Source organism: Lepisosteus platostomus, chromosome 22 (genome assembly GCF_059453375.1).
Source record: "Lepisosteus platostomus isolate fLepPlt1 chromosome 22, fLepPlt1.hap1, whole genome shotgun sequence".
Taxonomy (NCBI): Eukaryota; Metazoa; Chordata; class Actinopteri; order Semionotiformes; family Lepisosteidae; genus Lepisosteus; species Lepisosteus platostomus.
This window is the reverse complement of record NC_142632.1, coordinates 13,439,943-13,454,205: the sequence shown is the minus strand read 5'-3', so window position 1 is coordinate 13,454,205 and position 14,263 is coordinate 13,439,943. Positions and strand designations below refer to the sequence as shown.

At 41.1% G+C, this 14,263-nt stretch overlaps 2 protein-coding genes across 4 annotated transcripts; one reads left to right on the top strand and one right to left on the bottom strand.

Moving 5' to 3' along the window:
- Positions 1 to 155: 155 nt before the first annotated feature.
- On the bottom strand, positions 156 to 7,400 carry LOC148643540 (uncharacterized). Of its 2 annotated transcripts, none has more exons than XM_088615782.1 (6): positions 7,247 to 7,400; positions 6,402 to 6,773; positions 5,489 to 5,828; positions 4,276 to 4,430; positions 3,900 to 3,948; positions 156 to 3,159 (listed from the first exon to the last, which is right to left on the bottom strand). In XM_088615782.1, exons 2-6 carry the CDS (start codon positions 6,629 to 6,631, stop codon positions 1,084 to 1,086), a joined length of 2,850 nt encoding a protein of 949 aa, XP_088471908.1. In that variant the 5' UTR covers positions 6,632 to 6,773; positions 7,247 to 7,400; the 3' UTR covers positions 156 to 1,083. The 2 variants fall into 2 exon arrangements, with proteins under 2 accessions (XP_088471908.1, XP_088471910.1); XM_088615784.1 differs by having other exon boundaries at positions 6,402 to 6,712.
- Positions 7,401 to 9,184: 1,784 nt separating this feature from the next.
- Positions 9,185 to 13,313, top strand: bkgd (beta-keto-L-gulonate decarboxylase). 2 transcript variants are annotated; one of them, XM_088616030.1, is made up of 8 exons: positions 9,185 to 9,323; positions 9,545 to 9,643; positions 9,843 to 9,916; positions 10,256 to 10,357; positions 10,923 to 11,099; positions 11,751 to 11,900; positions 12,236 to 12,352; positions 12,932 to 13,313. In XM_088616030.1, the coding sequence occupies exons 1-8, from the start codon at positions 9,272 to 9,274 to the stop codon at positions 13,103 to 13,105; spliced, it is 945 nt and encodes a 314-aa protein (XP_088472156.1). In that variant the 5' UTR covers positions 9,185 to 9,271; the 3' UTR covers positions 13,106 to 13,313. The 2 variants fall into 2 exon arrangements, with proteins under 2 accessions (XP_088472156.1, XP_088472157.1); XM_088616031.1 differs by lacking the exon at positions 9,843 to 9,916.
- The last annotated feature ends 950 nt before the right edge of the window (positions 13,314 to 14,263 follow it).

The following is a 14,263-nucleotide window of genomic DNA, read 5'->3' as shown; positions in this document are numbered from 1 at the left end:
ATGTTTGTTTGCAGCAAGCCAGTAACACACATATGTACTGTTAAATATTTATACAGTATATACAAAGCCTTTACTATATATTTTGCAAATTAAATAATTAAAGACTGATAATACTGAAATCTTCACAGAGTTCTTCCATTAAATAAAAAATACACTTTTCCCTTTACTTCATTGTTTAACAGATCTGTGTATTTAAAACTATGTTTTCTGTTTTTCAGTGTTTAGGAACAGGCATGTGTTTTTCTTCACAGCTTGAAAGGCATGCATGGTCCAGTGGTCCAGACTCTCACAGCCCTTTATATAAAATAATGCCTCAGTCCTTCCCCATAGTTTCTGCTTTGTGTTCAGGTTGGTGCTTCGCTGTTGATCCTGAAGAAGTCCTTTCGTTTGACTTGGGCTACTGATTGGAGTGCTCAAGATATTGTAAAAACAATTCTAAATGACATTGACATAAGATTGAAAATTTTAACATACGAGCCTGTGCTTTAGGTTCTACATTATTAACAATAAATCCTGCATATACAATAAAAACAACATTCTCTTTGCCTTTTGTATTGTTAACCCAGGAGAAACGGTCACAGCCCTGAGTACCAACACACCTGTGAGTTTCTGATCCAGCTGAACTCCGTTACGGTGGTGAACTTTTAATTGACCTCGGAAAGTTTTCATTTTAACCTCTGCTCATCATAAGCAACCTAAAATGTTATATTTTCCAGCAGAAAATAATTCCAAATGTTCCAAATGTAAGCAACTTGGATATTTTCAAATAAAGGTTAAATTAAGACCTCCGATGAACAAAAAAAAACTGGGACTCCAGTGCAATGCATTGTGTGGTCTAAAGGGACAAAACGATATTTCTCAATTTTTCTAACCCAATTTTTTTTACAAAACCGATGTGTTTCACATTCACATAGTGCCACGTCCTAAATTTAAAAAGGTTAAATAAAATTCTTAGTTTTGGGGGGGAGGGGACAAATTCCGATTTACATCAAAGAACTCAGAAAATTCTCACTTTGTCAAAATAGAACTGTGCGAATAGCAGCAGCCTTGGTCTTCTTTCTGAATACTGCTTAAAGCCTCAACTCAGGTAGGAGATGAAGCGTCAAACATGTCAAATGATGTTACACTGAACAGTTTTCTTTTAGCCCGTCTCTTTGAAACTCTTTCATCTTTTGAAGTCACAGTCTGTGCTGACTCATCTGGTGGAGCCTCATCAGATGCCTTGGTTGTGCGGCCATCTGCCATGGACAGTACTTCTGGACACCGTTTTCCCAAACACACCTCACCTTGAGTCACTTCTGCTGCGGAACGGTTTAAGGAAAACAGGCTAAGCGCATGTGGACTGGTGTTTTTGTGTTCCTTTTTCCTTTTCTTATGTTTTCTATGCTGCTTCCTGTCATTTGCTAGGTTCATGTTCAGGTCTTGCAAACCAAGCCCAGATAGATTAGACTCTTCAGTCTCCTGCTCTTGGGAAGAAGATAACTCATTGAGAGTAACAAGAGAAGCTTCTCTGCTGTTCTCATAGCTGCTCACGAGGTCTTCTGAAGAACTCAGATGGGATCTGGAGCCTAACCCTACAGATGTTCGTTTCACCTTTTTGGACAGCCTCATTTTGCATGTCCCCTTACTGCCATTGCCTGTCAACTCGGTTCCTTCCATCACACTCTCTCCTTGAAGCGTCGCCATGATCTCGTTTCCGTCTGCTCTTATTCCTTCACATAAAGACTCGCTCTGCGCCGTCTTCTGCCTTATTCTCCTCCTTCGCATCTCTGCCGTGTCGCTGGAATCAAGCACTGTGACCTCCACGGTGTTCTCGTCTCCCCTGCTCTCAGAAGCTGAGAGTCCAGCCGGGTCGTCGGCACTCTGGCCAGTGGGCGTTCTGTCCGTCTTCTCAGAAAGCATCTCGGCTTTTCGTCTCCCTTCTCCCTTTCTCTTTGCCCTTTTTTCTTTTTTCTTCTCCCCCTTCTCTTCTCTCGCAGCGTCGGGATCACTGTCCTTGCTTTTCATCCTTCTAGTCATCTCTAGACAATGTGGCAAAGTATCAGACGGACCACCTTCGTTCCTCTGCTCTAAAGTATCAGGGCCGTCTACCACAAGGCTGCTCTCAGAACGGACGCTGCCTGAATTTTCAGTTCTCTGGCTTAAGGGTTCCTGTACGTCTCCATCCCCCTCTCTCACTTTTTTCTGCTTTTTTGTCTTTTTTCTTTCTTCTTCATCGCTTTGAGTCTTGGTCACAGTAACCTGCATGGGCTCTGTCTCTTCCACTCGGATTGTTTCTAACGCAACGTCTGGATTCTCTGCAGAGTGTCCGCTTGCAGTAGTCCTGCTCCCCACCGCACTTGGGTGAAGTTCATGCCCGATTTCCCGCAGGTTTTCACTGCTCACAGTGTGAGCCGATGGCTCAGGGAAGAGGCCACTCTCACTCACTTCCTCACCTTTGTGGCGTTTTCTTTTTTTCTTCTTCTTCCTTCCTTTCTCATCACACACTGCTTCAGGCGTAGTGTCCTGCAACACATCACTGGCGCCTTCAAGCCCCAGTTCTCCAAACCCACAGGCATCTGACGATGACCTCTCGCCCTCCCGTGGCCCAAAGGCGTTGCGACAAGCTGCAAACATGTCCCCGATGTCTGAACTGCTGCTCTGAGAGACGTGCTGAGCTTCATCTCCGGCTATGTCACAGTCCTGAGGAGCAGCTTCCTGCTGACCTGAGTTCACACGCACGGCTGTCTGCACCTCACCAATTAATGGCTCAATGATCAATTCATTTTCAGCTCTTTCTACAGCCTCTTTTCTGTTTTTGTTCTTATTTTTTCTCTTTGACTCTCTGCTGTGCTTTTCCCTTTTCCTTTTTTTCCACTTCGCCATCAGTTCCTCTTGCTCTCCAGGATCTAGCAACTGGGCCTCAGGTGCTAAAACCCTGCCCTTACTCTGTGCCTTCTCTCTCGGGTCAGGTGGCAGTCCAAAGGTGTCTGCAGGCTCACTCAAGCACCTTTTACTTTCCTTCTTCTCCTTCTTACTCCTTGACTCTTTTGAGCCTGTAGAATCCAGCTCTACAGCCCCGTTCAGCCTCTCTTTCACACCTCCCTTCTGCTCCCTGTCCCCATGTTGTGACCCAGAGCACTTCTTCTTTTTCCTTTTCTGAATAAAATAGCTCGGGTCCTGGAATGAAACAATTAAAAGCCATTTTAATTAATCCGATGGGTATGGACCTCTTTCCGATTTCAAATTTTAATGAAGAAATAAATGCGTCAGCCCTTATGTTTGTTGAATAGAAAAAGAAAGTGTGTCTGCTATGCCATTGCATTTAAACAGTTTAACAAAAGGTTTACTGTAATTCCTATTCATAGTAGCAATTGCATCTGAGGTTTGCTTATTGCACTTTTTATGCACAGGGTTGTTCTGTATAAAAAGCATGAATACCGCATTAAACATAACCAAGACACAAATGTGATGTAATAACACAACATTACAGATATTTTATGATTTTGGCCAAAGCTTTTTTAAATCTATAAAATATTCAAAGTTAAAGAATAAGTGTTTAAGTGTTAAGGTTTTTAGACTATTGTGTATTATCCTGGTTTACTAAAGTCAAAACGTTAAAACGTGCCAACACGTGCAGTGTTACAAAGAAATACATAATAGATAATAATTCTCAATTATTCTGCAGATCAGCCAAACAACTCTTTACATTTTTTGTACTCCAAACAGCACGTGTATCTAGCTGTGGGAAACCCATGAAAAGAAACATTAGATGTTACCCAACTACAAATGACATAAGGAAAAAAGCAATTAATCCTACAGATCATGCCATGTCATAATTTACTATACAGGACGGTACTGCTGTATTGTAAGGCAGTGTAAATGAATGTCATGTAAGAGAATAATAAAGAGAATGTTACCACTAGTTTGACATCATCTCTGTGGTCATCCTCAGACTGATCTCTTGCTCTGGACATTCACAAACACACACAGGAAAGAAAGCACAAACCACAATTAAGCCATCCTCCAAGATCACATACTTCATTCCAAAAACAAAAAACACTTCCTAGCAAGAGGAAATTTACATGATCACTTAGGAAGCACTTCCCCAAAGCTAGATATTAAACTGTCTACCTCTGAGTGTCCCAAAGAAGGCAACAGAATTCCAGCGCTTAGCGTCACAATACGATAAGATTTTTTTTTTTAATGGAAATAAAAATCGGAGCCTGTATACCTTAGAAAACATGGGGATCACACTTGCCGCATTTTTCCCCAGTTCACACAAAACGGACTTACTCTGGCTCCGGCGTGGGAGAGATTGCTCTTTTCTCTTCCAGGCCGCTGAAACCATCCGCAGCCCCGACTGTACTCGGCGAATTGATCAGACTGCTGAGACGCCTCCGACCCTTGACTTTTATCACGCACTTCAGAAATCCTCCGAGTGCCGCTTGCTGTTCAATAATAGCGAAAAAATAATACTACATGTCAAAATATCATGATATTTGACACCCTTTTTGTAATGCCTGGGAGGTGGTCTTATGTCATTGTGCTTATTGGTCAGGATATCGTACAGGCAAGCTGATGCAGAGATTCCCTGGCTTCTTTCAGGAAAAGGGTGGATAACATCCTTCAACTAATTAACTGTTTCCAAAGGAGATAGATGGCCTCCTCTCGTATGTCCTTAAACCAACAGGCTGAAGGAAATGAACCTTTTTAGTCTTGAACACAGAAGATTAAGAGGTGACCTAAACCAAAATCCGTTCCCAAATAATTTCTTCCGAATAAACAGTGAAACACAAACCAGAGGGTGCAAGCGAAACCTACAAAGAAGTGCTCTTTAAACAAAGAACAGGAGTCAGGCCTTTACACTAAGGGTAGTGGGACCGTGGAACAAGCTGCCCAGCCACGGTGTTGAAGCCAATACGCTGGATTCTTTCAAGAAATTGTTTTGTTGAGTTTGTTGAGATTTGTCAGATTAACTACTTAATTGATTAACTAGGACAGATTGGTCTCCTCTCTTTTATAGATTGTTGTCCTTTACATTCCCATTACAATTTGAATGACATTTGGATAAAAAAACTAAACATCACTTCAAAAATATAAACAATGAATTCACCAAAATACATTATATACTCTATATTAAGGGCGGTGATCACTCAGAATGTAACCATGACTGGTAGGAAAACTGTTTAAGTCTCTCTTTGATCTGCATCTAATTTTTATCATAATAATGAATCCACTTATCCATCAGAACAGTGTAATAAAGAAAACTGGGGGGGAGGGGACTGTTCTGTATCTGATCAATGTTCAGACAACATAAAAAACCTGTTGAGAAGAATTCTGTTACATCTGACAGTCTAAAAGTGACAAATGAATAAGGGCAATGAGACAATTCTGGCAATTCAAAGAAAAAGATCTTTGTCCTGTTCTATCAGCACTGACTGTTAATTTTTTTACGGCTATGAAAGACAATCAACAGATCCAGAGAAAATTACCCTTTTTTTTTTACCTCGTAGGTTAAAATCTTGCTTTTTGGCAGGTGCTTCATTCTGTAAAACTCTCCGAGGAAAGGGAATTCCAGCCCTTTCCAGTTCATCACCTTCCTGACCTTCTCCCTGCTCTGCTTTGGCCTAGGGTTGGTCTTGGCAGGCCTCTTGTGTAAGGCCCTCTGTTCGTGCAGCGTCCTGTCTGGGCTTCGGCTCTCCCCCTCATCGCTCTCGCCCCCCCTCAGGGCCCCCGTCCCCCCTCGCCCATCGCCGAGGTTGTGGTCCTTCTGTGGGCGCGCCCGTCTCCCCCTTCTCAAGACCCCCGGACTGCACTGCGTTTGAAACAGGCTGTCATCGGACTCGCTGGAAGACAGGATGAAGACGTTAACACCCTCCCGCCCAACAGACGGGCAACGTCAACGTCAACACACACAGAAACGCATAAAGGCAGTGGAGTGGAGGTATTTTTAAAAAATATTTGGCTCAATCTTTTCTTGTTGTACAAAGAGAAAAGTATTACAACAATAAACAATCCCAGCATAGGTCTTTGACACAACAAGCTACTTAATTAGAAGTAACTGGACACTTATCCTGTATTGAAACAGATCAGAAGGTCCAGTACACAGTATTTGACTATCCTTGCACCAGTGACTTGGTTGTGTTTTTTACCCACCCACTGCCTCTGTATCTTTATTTGTGCTCCAATAAACAAGGCTGTTATTGTTATAGAAGCAAACTGGGGTTTAAATACAAGACTGCCAACATCATGTGATGTAGCTGATGTGTGGGGAGCGTTCTGGCGCACTATGGCTGCCGTCGCATCATCCAACTGGATGCTATCCCCATTACCTTTAAAGAGCTTTGAGTGGAGTGTCCAGAAAAGCTCTATAATTGTAAGCAATTATTATTATTATTATCATGCCAGCTTGCTCTCACCTATCTGATGACACTGCAGATGATTTCTGAGGGGCACTCGTGACACATGCTGTGGAGTCTGCCACTTCATTGTCTCTGGTGTGACTTGGCATCATGCCTGAGGCGGCTCCAAGCTCTGGCTGAGTGTCCATAACGATCTCTTCCGTCTCAGGCACAGTGCCATCCTGGGAGTGCTCTGCGGGATTCTCCATGTCCGACACATAGGTCACGTCGCTGTCAGAAGCGGCCATGTCTGACGGGCGGTGTCGCGCTACATAGAGGTGTTCTTACAATCCCCTTACATTTCCTAACGCCCTTCAATTCCTTCTGGTCTGAAAAAAAAGCACGGAGCCCATTTTTCTGGGGGGGTTATACCGCGTTAGGAAGTTGTCCCTGAAAATGAAACAAAACAGAACTTGACAAAATGCACATGCAGTCTGTATGTACATTACTCTACCGTATAACCCGATTAAAAAACGAGAATTTCTGGACCGGAAAAGGGTATTAATGCTTCTTAGAATATCTACGCCTTATGATGTAAGTGTGCCGTTCTGGGAATGATAATAAACTTGGATAAAGCGCTTCACACTAGGAACCTACCCCCCTACCTGTCTATTATGATAGCAAGCCTGAACTTTATTTTGGAAAACCTATACCCCCCACGAAACAGCAGTTTCAACTAAACGTACTTCAGACTTTCAGGAAAACTCTATTTACCCACAGCAGACAGTAAAACATGCACCACTGTGTTTACGCAGGGTGAAAAAAACTTTAAAAGCACTGAAGCAAGACAGAAGCACTATATTAACACACGTGAATCTTCGACACCTGGCGCTACATATGCATATACACGCATATTATTGTACCTTGACTCGGTTTATCACGATGAGCATGATGGAATTTAGGAGAGTTTCAGCGAACCGTTTCTGTAATCGCTGCTGAAAGAGAAATAATCTCTGCAAATCGACTCGACCATCTGAGAATTCAAAACAGAAGAGCTATGGTTGACAATATGTTACTATAGCAGAGCTACTGCTCATTTTATCTGCTAGCGCCACCTGCCTAGGAGGTGTGGAATGCCCGCTATTAATATAGTTGTGCTACAAAGTGCATGTGAGCTAGGTACAATGACAGACTCATTTCCAGGTATAAAATACAGTCAGACATTGTACTTACAAGGACAATCGGTTACATTTTTGACAAAGCAGGAGTTTAACGCAGATTTCAAAATAATTGTAAATGAACATAATTTATCTCATAGTAAAACATGAATTAAGTTGAGAAACTACCCAATCACACTACCGGGTGAATAATCCAAAAATGGGTGAAATAACATGGAGAAACATTTGCACTGCAGTGCAACCATTATAGTATTTCAGTATTCATTCTACCATTGACACAACAGATGGTACAATGAGTACTCATGGTCACATCCAAAATATTAGACACTCAAACCTGGCGGAAAAAAATTAATATTGGAAAGTTGCAAAATGCTTCATTTTTGGAGATCCGTTGTGTTTATTTGCTGATATATAAAAAAGTTTAACTTGGGACTGTTATTAGCCTGTTGGAGTTGCGTTTTAATTATCACACTAATGCACACTGTACAGCATCAGAAACTTGAATCAGAAGAAACTTGGAGTTATTAAGTTACTAAGAAAGTTATCTCGAACGCAACCGAGGGATTGTATGATATCGTCTGATGGACAACCATACACAAACTATGAGTTCAGACTTTCATTCTGCAAGCACAAAAACACTTCTCATGAGTTCAACTCCATCTATCGGTGACTGACTCAAGTGTAACAATACAAAGTAGGTCTTCTCTCTGGTTCGGGTTTTCATATTAAGTTTCAGTACATATACTTGCATGTAGATAACAGTTTCAAGAAACCAAAACGCATTATTAAAAGCTTGTTTTGCACCTTGAACTAGAATAAAATTAAGACAGGCACCAATCAATATGTAATGAACTGAAACGTGTTTAAATTAAATAAGTAAACCAAAGACATACTTCAAACGAACATAAATATCGCAGAAAGATTCCATTCGGCCCCTGTTGTTTCTTTTGACTTACGTTTTGATACCAAAATCTCATCCAGTCGTTTGACGGGTTACTGTGCGTGCGGTGTTTCTTCCAGTATGAAAAGAATTGCCTCATGCTCTTTAATGGACTTTTAATTTCCATCTGTGTATCATGTTTCGTTCGTGTTTCACCAGTGTTGACTCTGCATCTGTCCTCTAATTTCATTTTGACAATACCTTTCATGAGTTTGAATATCAGGTGATATTGCAACATTTTCCATTAGCAATCCGTTTCCTCCAAAGCATGCGTGGTTTTTAAGATCCGAGTTCTGATTTAAAATAATTATTTTACAAACTAAACTCATCTGGAGCTAACATAAACCGAGTTGCTTTACAACGCCCAGGTTATTTTGACTTTGTTAAAACCTGCTCGAAAAGGAACTGATAATGTAACTTAATATACAAATCTTAAAGAGATAACACTATTAGTTTTAATACAGTCTTTTTTGAATGAGAATTCCACTCATTGTTGTATGCAGGTTTTTTCAATCGAACGAATTCAAAAGCGTATGCAAACGAATATTGTTATAATGTAACCGAGTTTATAGCGGGTGCAAAACTACATACAAACCCGAGACAGCTGTTTCTTTCTGTGAAAAGTGATTGGTCTCAGCAAATGCGTATCAATGAGACGCAGCCTGTAAAATTATTTTCTTAGTGTTTTGCGCCACCTGCTGGATATTAAAGAAAGAGTACTCGGAGTCAAAATAAGGGAAAAAGACAACCAATCACAATTTACAGTTGGCCATCCCTAGTTCAGGACTTCAACCTCTGCTGATTTAGCAAGAAGAACGGCTGAGTTCAAAATGACCGAAAAGTTTGAGCTCTTTGTCCCAAAACTAGAGGAATTATCTGAAGGTATGCAGCTCCTATTCAAACTTTCAGTGTTCCTCCTTAAGGAACCATTTCATATCATCATAACAACTAGATTGCATATTGTGCGTATTCTACTACTTCAGTTGCATAATTATTCCTTTTTAGCTTTTATCTAACGGTATATCTGAACAATGCATACGCTTGTCTTGTTTTCTTTGCAAATTGAGCTGACAGAATATTGTACCATATTTTGGGGTTTTCAGTGTTGCAGAATGGACTGAAGGAAAACTTCGCTGATGTGCACGTTTCTGTGGTTGAATGTCCAGATCTTTCCCAGGATCCATTTAGGTTTCCAGCCAAGGGTAAATCAATAATCTCTCCAGTTTGTTTGCTGGGATTAAGCTCCTTATTGTTTAGTTAGTTTAACACCTGAAGCAATGTGAGACAAGAAATGCTTTGTTACTGAAAGACTTCGGATGCTTTTAATCTTATTTCTTCTTCTTGAATGCAAGAATCAATAAAAAATTAAACATTCAGAGTCTGGTATGTTCTCCCCGACAGGAATTTGTGGTAAACCTCGGATAACCGATGTAGGAGGTGTGCCATATCTGATTCCCGTGGCACAGCTGGATAAGGTTAGAGTCTAAAATATCTGTTATACCGGCAGGGTGCTTCATTCACCTACGAAAGGAATCCTATATGGCAAGTGCATTGCTTCAGATATCAAAACCAATGCAAAGTGGCTGGCTTGTTCTCTCTTTTATGATGGGAAGAAGTTTCAAGAATGTTGTTTTCATCTGCACTACAAAAGGTTCAATTAAGCCAACCCAGCTGACTCATTGCCTAAAAACAGATATTGTGTAAGATTATTGCCCATGCTGGTGAGTTGTGTTTTGAGACCAGGGCGCTTCGGTTTTGTGTAGTTCAGGAAAGACTGTACGCGGAGTGAATTGTAGGCTTTCTTTCTCTCCTAGGTCTATGACATGGACACTGTTGCTAAGGAAGTAGAACTACCTGGAGCGTTCATTCTTGGGGCAGGGGCCACTTCATCTAAAAGTGTAGGAATGAACGCTGAGGTAATGATTCTAGAGCTGTGCTACTTCTGCTCCACTCCATTGCAGAATTCTACTGCAACCGGCACCCAAGCTGTTACTGCAGTCTGGTTGATTCGCAATCTGATACGTTCGGTTCTGGCTGAAGCAAAATTCTGTCAAACCAGGGAAATGAAAAGGCCACAGGTTGAGTGGTCCCTGTTCTGTAGCTCTAATTTAAAACCCCATTCTGAGCAATTTTATAATCACATGAGAATCCCTTGAAGGAACAAAAGAACATATGATAAAGAGGCACCAAGCCTTTAAATAATCTGGAAATAAAGCAGCTGCACTGTTTCGTTAGAGTAATGTACCCAAACAAATAAGAAGGTGGGGGATTTGGTTTAGTTTGTTTTTGCAAAAGATGAAATTTACTTACTAGAGAAATCTACTCACAAAGAAACCTATTAGTCAGATAAAACAATAACAACACATTTTATAAAGCACTATTAAGTGGAGAATTTGATGGTGAGATGTAGCTATGAATTCTGCAAAGCTGTTCTGCAATGTCCCACAATTCTGTATTCTAAGGTTCTGTCTCCTCTTCCAGCTGATACCTCTGGTTCGAACAGAAAATGATGGGATGTCAGCAGTGAACGGGAGCTACTATGCATCTATCAATCCGGTTGATGACAAATGCCTGCTGGAGAAATACAGCGATAAGTTCAAAGACTGTGATTTTGGACTCCTTGCTAATCTTTACGCATGCGAAGGGAAATCTGGAAAGGCAAGAACTGTTGAAGGCTCTATGAGGTGCTAAGGAGCATGGCAGGTGTTGTTCTCAATACGATGCAATGACCACTGTTTATTGGTTAGTGGTTAGGCACCTAATTGTAAGCAATGCTATTCTTTCTTAATACAAGTGGGACCTGAGCTTTGCACTGCCCACTTAACACTTTGAATTTGATCTTCTATTTTAGTTTTGTGTCATGGGCATGTGATCATGCAATACAGAATCCCATTGAATCTACGAGCAGTGTTAGGGTAAGAAAGTAGGAGTTCCATTAGCTTAAGTGACAGATTCTGTGGGGTGAGGTAGAAATGAGAAGAAATAAGGATGAAAACAGCATTGTATGGGACAGACTCAGAGTTGTCACTGATACATGTGTGTATATTTAATAAGATATTTCTGGAAGAGAGAGGACCAAGATGAAAATTGCTTGCCTGATATTTACTGTCAGGCATAATTCACATCGCTCTTGCATAAGGATTTTCGTGGTTAAGAAGGATAGAATTTTCCACATTTATTGCAGATGAGGATGAGTTCACGGTCAAAGATCCTTTTTGTTTTCTGTAGCAGAAACTAAACATGAGTTACTCCGGACAATCATTAATGAACAGCTTTGGCAATCTTTAAACCATGTGTTTTTTTTAACAGGTTATAGAAGTAAAAGCCAGCAGGAGAACTGGAGCGATCAGTCTCGTGACCAGTATGAGGAAGACCTTAGAGATACATTACAATGACAAATATATTGCAATGGGAGGAACCTTTGTGATTCAGAAAGGGAAAGCCAAGACTCATGTTATGGTAAAAATTCCAGTTAGCCATTCCATCTAGAATTTCTCATTTTATGAAACTGAGCTTTGCCTTCACGTCAGAATGTTTTGCGCAGTTTTGTGATGCTAACAGTGTGTTTCCTCTATTCCAAAATCATTCTTAAAAGATAGATTTTTTTTCCTGCAGTTCAAACATTCTGCTGCAGCTTGCAGCGCTGCTGATTAAACAATTTCACCCACGAGCGCTTGTCAAGAAGTTCAGAGCGCCGACACGGAATGAGTGCTTTTCTGTTTGTGGAAATAAAAGGAGCAGCCCACCAACAGCACAGGCTGGCTGTGATTTTCTGTCCTGCTTGATGCTTGCAGCCCCGAGAATTCTCCGCGTGCCCTCTCCGCACGGGCGAGGAAGTGAACAAGTGGCTGAAACATTTTGAAATTAGCGCCCCGCTCATCTGCCAGTCGGTGCTCGTGTCCCAGGATCCTGTGAGTAAAACCTGTACACGAGGTTTCTAAAAATGTGAAAAGTTAGTAGCATTTTAATTAGCTGGGCTTTAGGAAAGTAGAAGCAGCAGAATGCTTAATGCAAATGTGCATTTGCAGTATTTGTATGTAGACCGTGACCACATCTATTCTGCAATACAGTTTTTTTTTCTGTAGGCATATAAGACTTCACCAAAGAATTGTCACTGCAAACATTACACAGAAAATATCTGGAAATGCTGTATTCTGATATAGCATTCTTGCTGTATTTGGAGTCCATCTAAAAAAGTGTATTTGGAAAACAATTGTGCAGAAATAATTTTAAAGACAAAACATGCCCCAATCAAAGAGCAGCTCAACATGTGATTCCCGTCTTGGGTACCTGCCTGTAAAGATTGCTGTGTTCATGAGAGTTTTCTTTGTGCTCTGCATCCTCCAAAGTGTTGTTACATTGTTTGGCTGCTCTAAATCGTAACCACAAGGAAGCTAACTGGTCTACTACATCGCCGGCCAAGAACAGACAGACTTGTGCCTCCCATGTTCACGCCCCCTAAATTCAGACTCGTTCTCCCTTCTCTGCAGGGACTGGACCTGCGACTCGAACACACCCACTGCTTTAGTCAGCATGGAGAAGGAGGGCACTACTACACTGACACCACCCCAGACACAGTGGAGTATCTGGGCTACTTCCTGCCTGCCGAGTTCGTGTACCGCATCGACCGGCCTAAGATCACCCATGACATCGGGCGGGACTGAAATCCGGAAGAAAGGGATTCACCTTTGTTAGATGATCATGATTTTTAAAAAAGTCAGAAACTCAACATTTATTCCTCTTCATTTACTCAAAGGGCTCCGTATTATGTCCTTACCAGTCATTTGTCTCTTTGTTGACTAAGACAAATGTGTGTATAAAATGCATTGATTCTTATTAGCTGCTGCAAAAAAAATAAACATTCATAAATTACTTTGACCCTCCTTCGGTGTACGTGCTTTTACTGTATGTATATACAGTACGTACAATATGTGAGAATGAATATGTACACGCTTGTATCAAACAATACATGTCTGCGTTTTGTCTTTGCATTTATTAGTGATCTTGGCAACAGCGATAATTAAAACTGATATCGGGAAATATTGTTTGACATCTTCCTAGCTATTTCCCAGTGGGCAAAAATACAAAATGCATGCTCACAAAAATGTTGACAGAAGGAAGCACAGTACTTAAATGAAGATTCAGGGACATTTTGCAATGTGTTGCACTGATAATAGTCTAGCACCAGCTGGAAGTGTGCTAGAACAGGAACCAATTATTTTACCTATAACCGAGAAGTAGGGGTAGGGGTGGCCAAATTTGCTCCAGGCCTTTACTAATTATGGCCTCCTAATAATCCCCATCTATGAATTGGTTCTATGAATCACTCTGTTCTCCATCCCCACTGATAGCTGGTTAGTGGGGAATGTACTGGCACACTATGACTGCTGTCGCATCATCCAGGTGGGGGTTACACATTGGTGGTGAGAGTGGGATTATCCATTACTTGTACAGCTCTTTGAGTGGAGTGTCCAGAAAAGTGCTATATAAGTGTAAGGTATTATTATTATCATTAGTAATAATAGTAATAATGTTATTAATAGGTTAAGGGCTATGGGCTTCTATCTGAAAGGTCGCAATATCATTGCAGTATACAATGCTATAATGAGTGAGTGAGACACTATTAGTTGCTCCAGGCCATCCCAGTGTTCCAAAGGAGTACTCCAGTATTGCTCGAGTTAACGCTAAAACTGGGACTCTATCCCACTCAGGGAGGTGTAAACTACTCTCAATTAACGCTACGGATACCGTGACAAAATCCTGCATGATAAGCGTCTAGCTAGGCTCTAGGCATGGATTTAATACTCTTATTTTATTAGGTA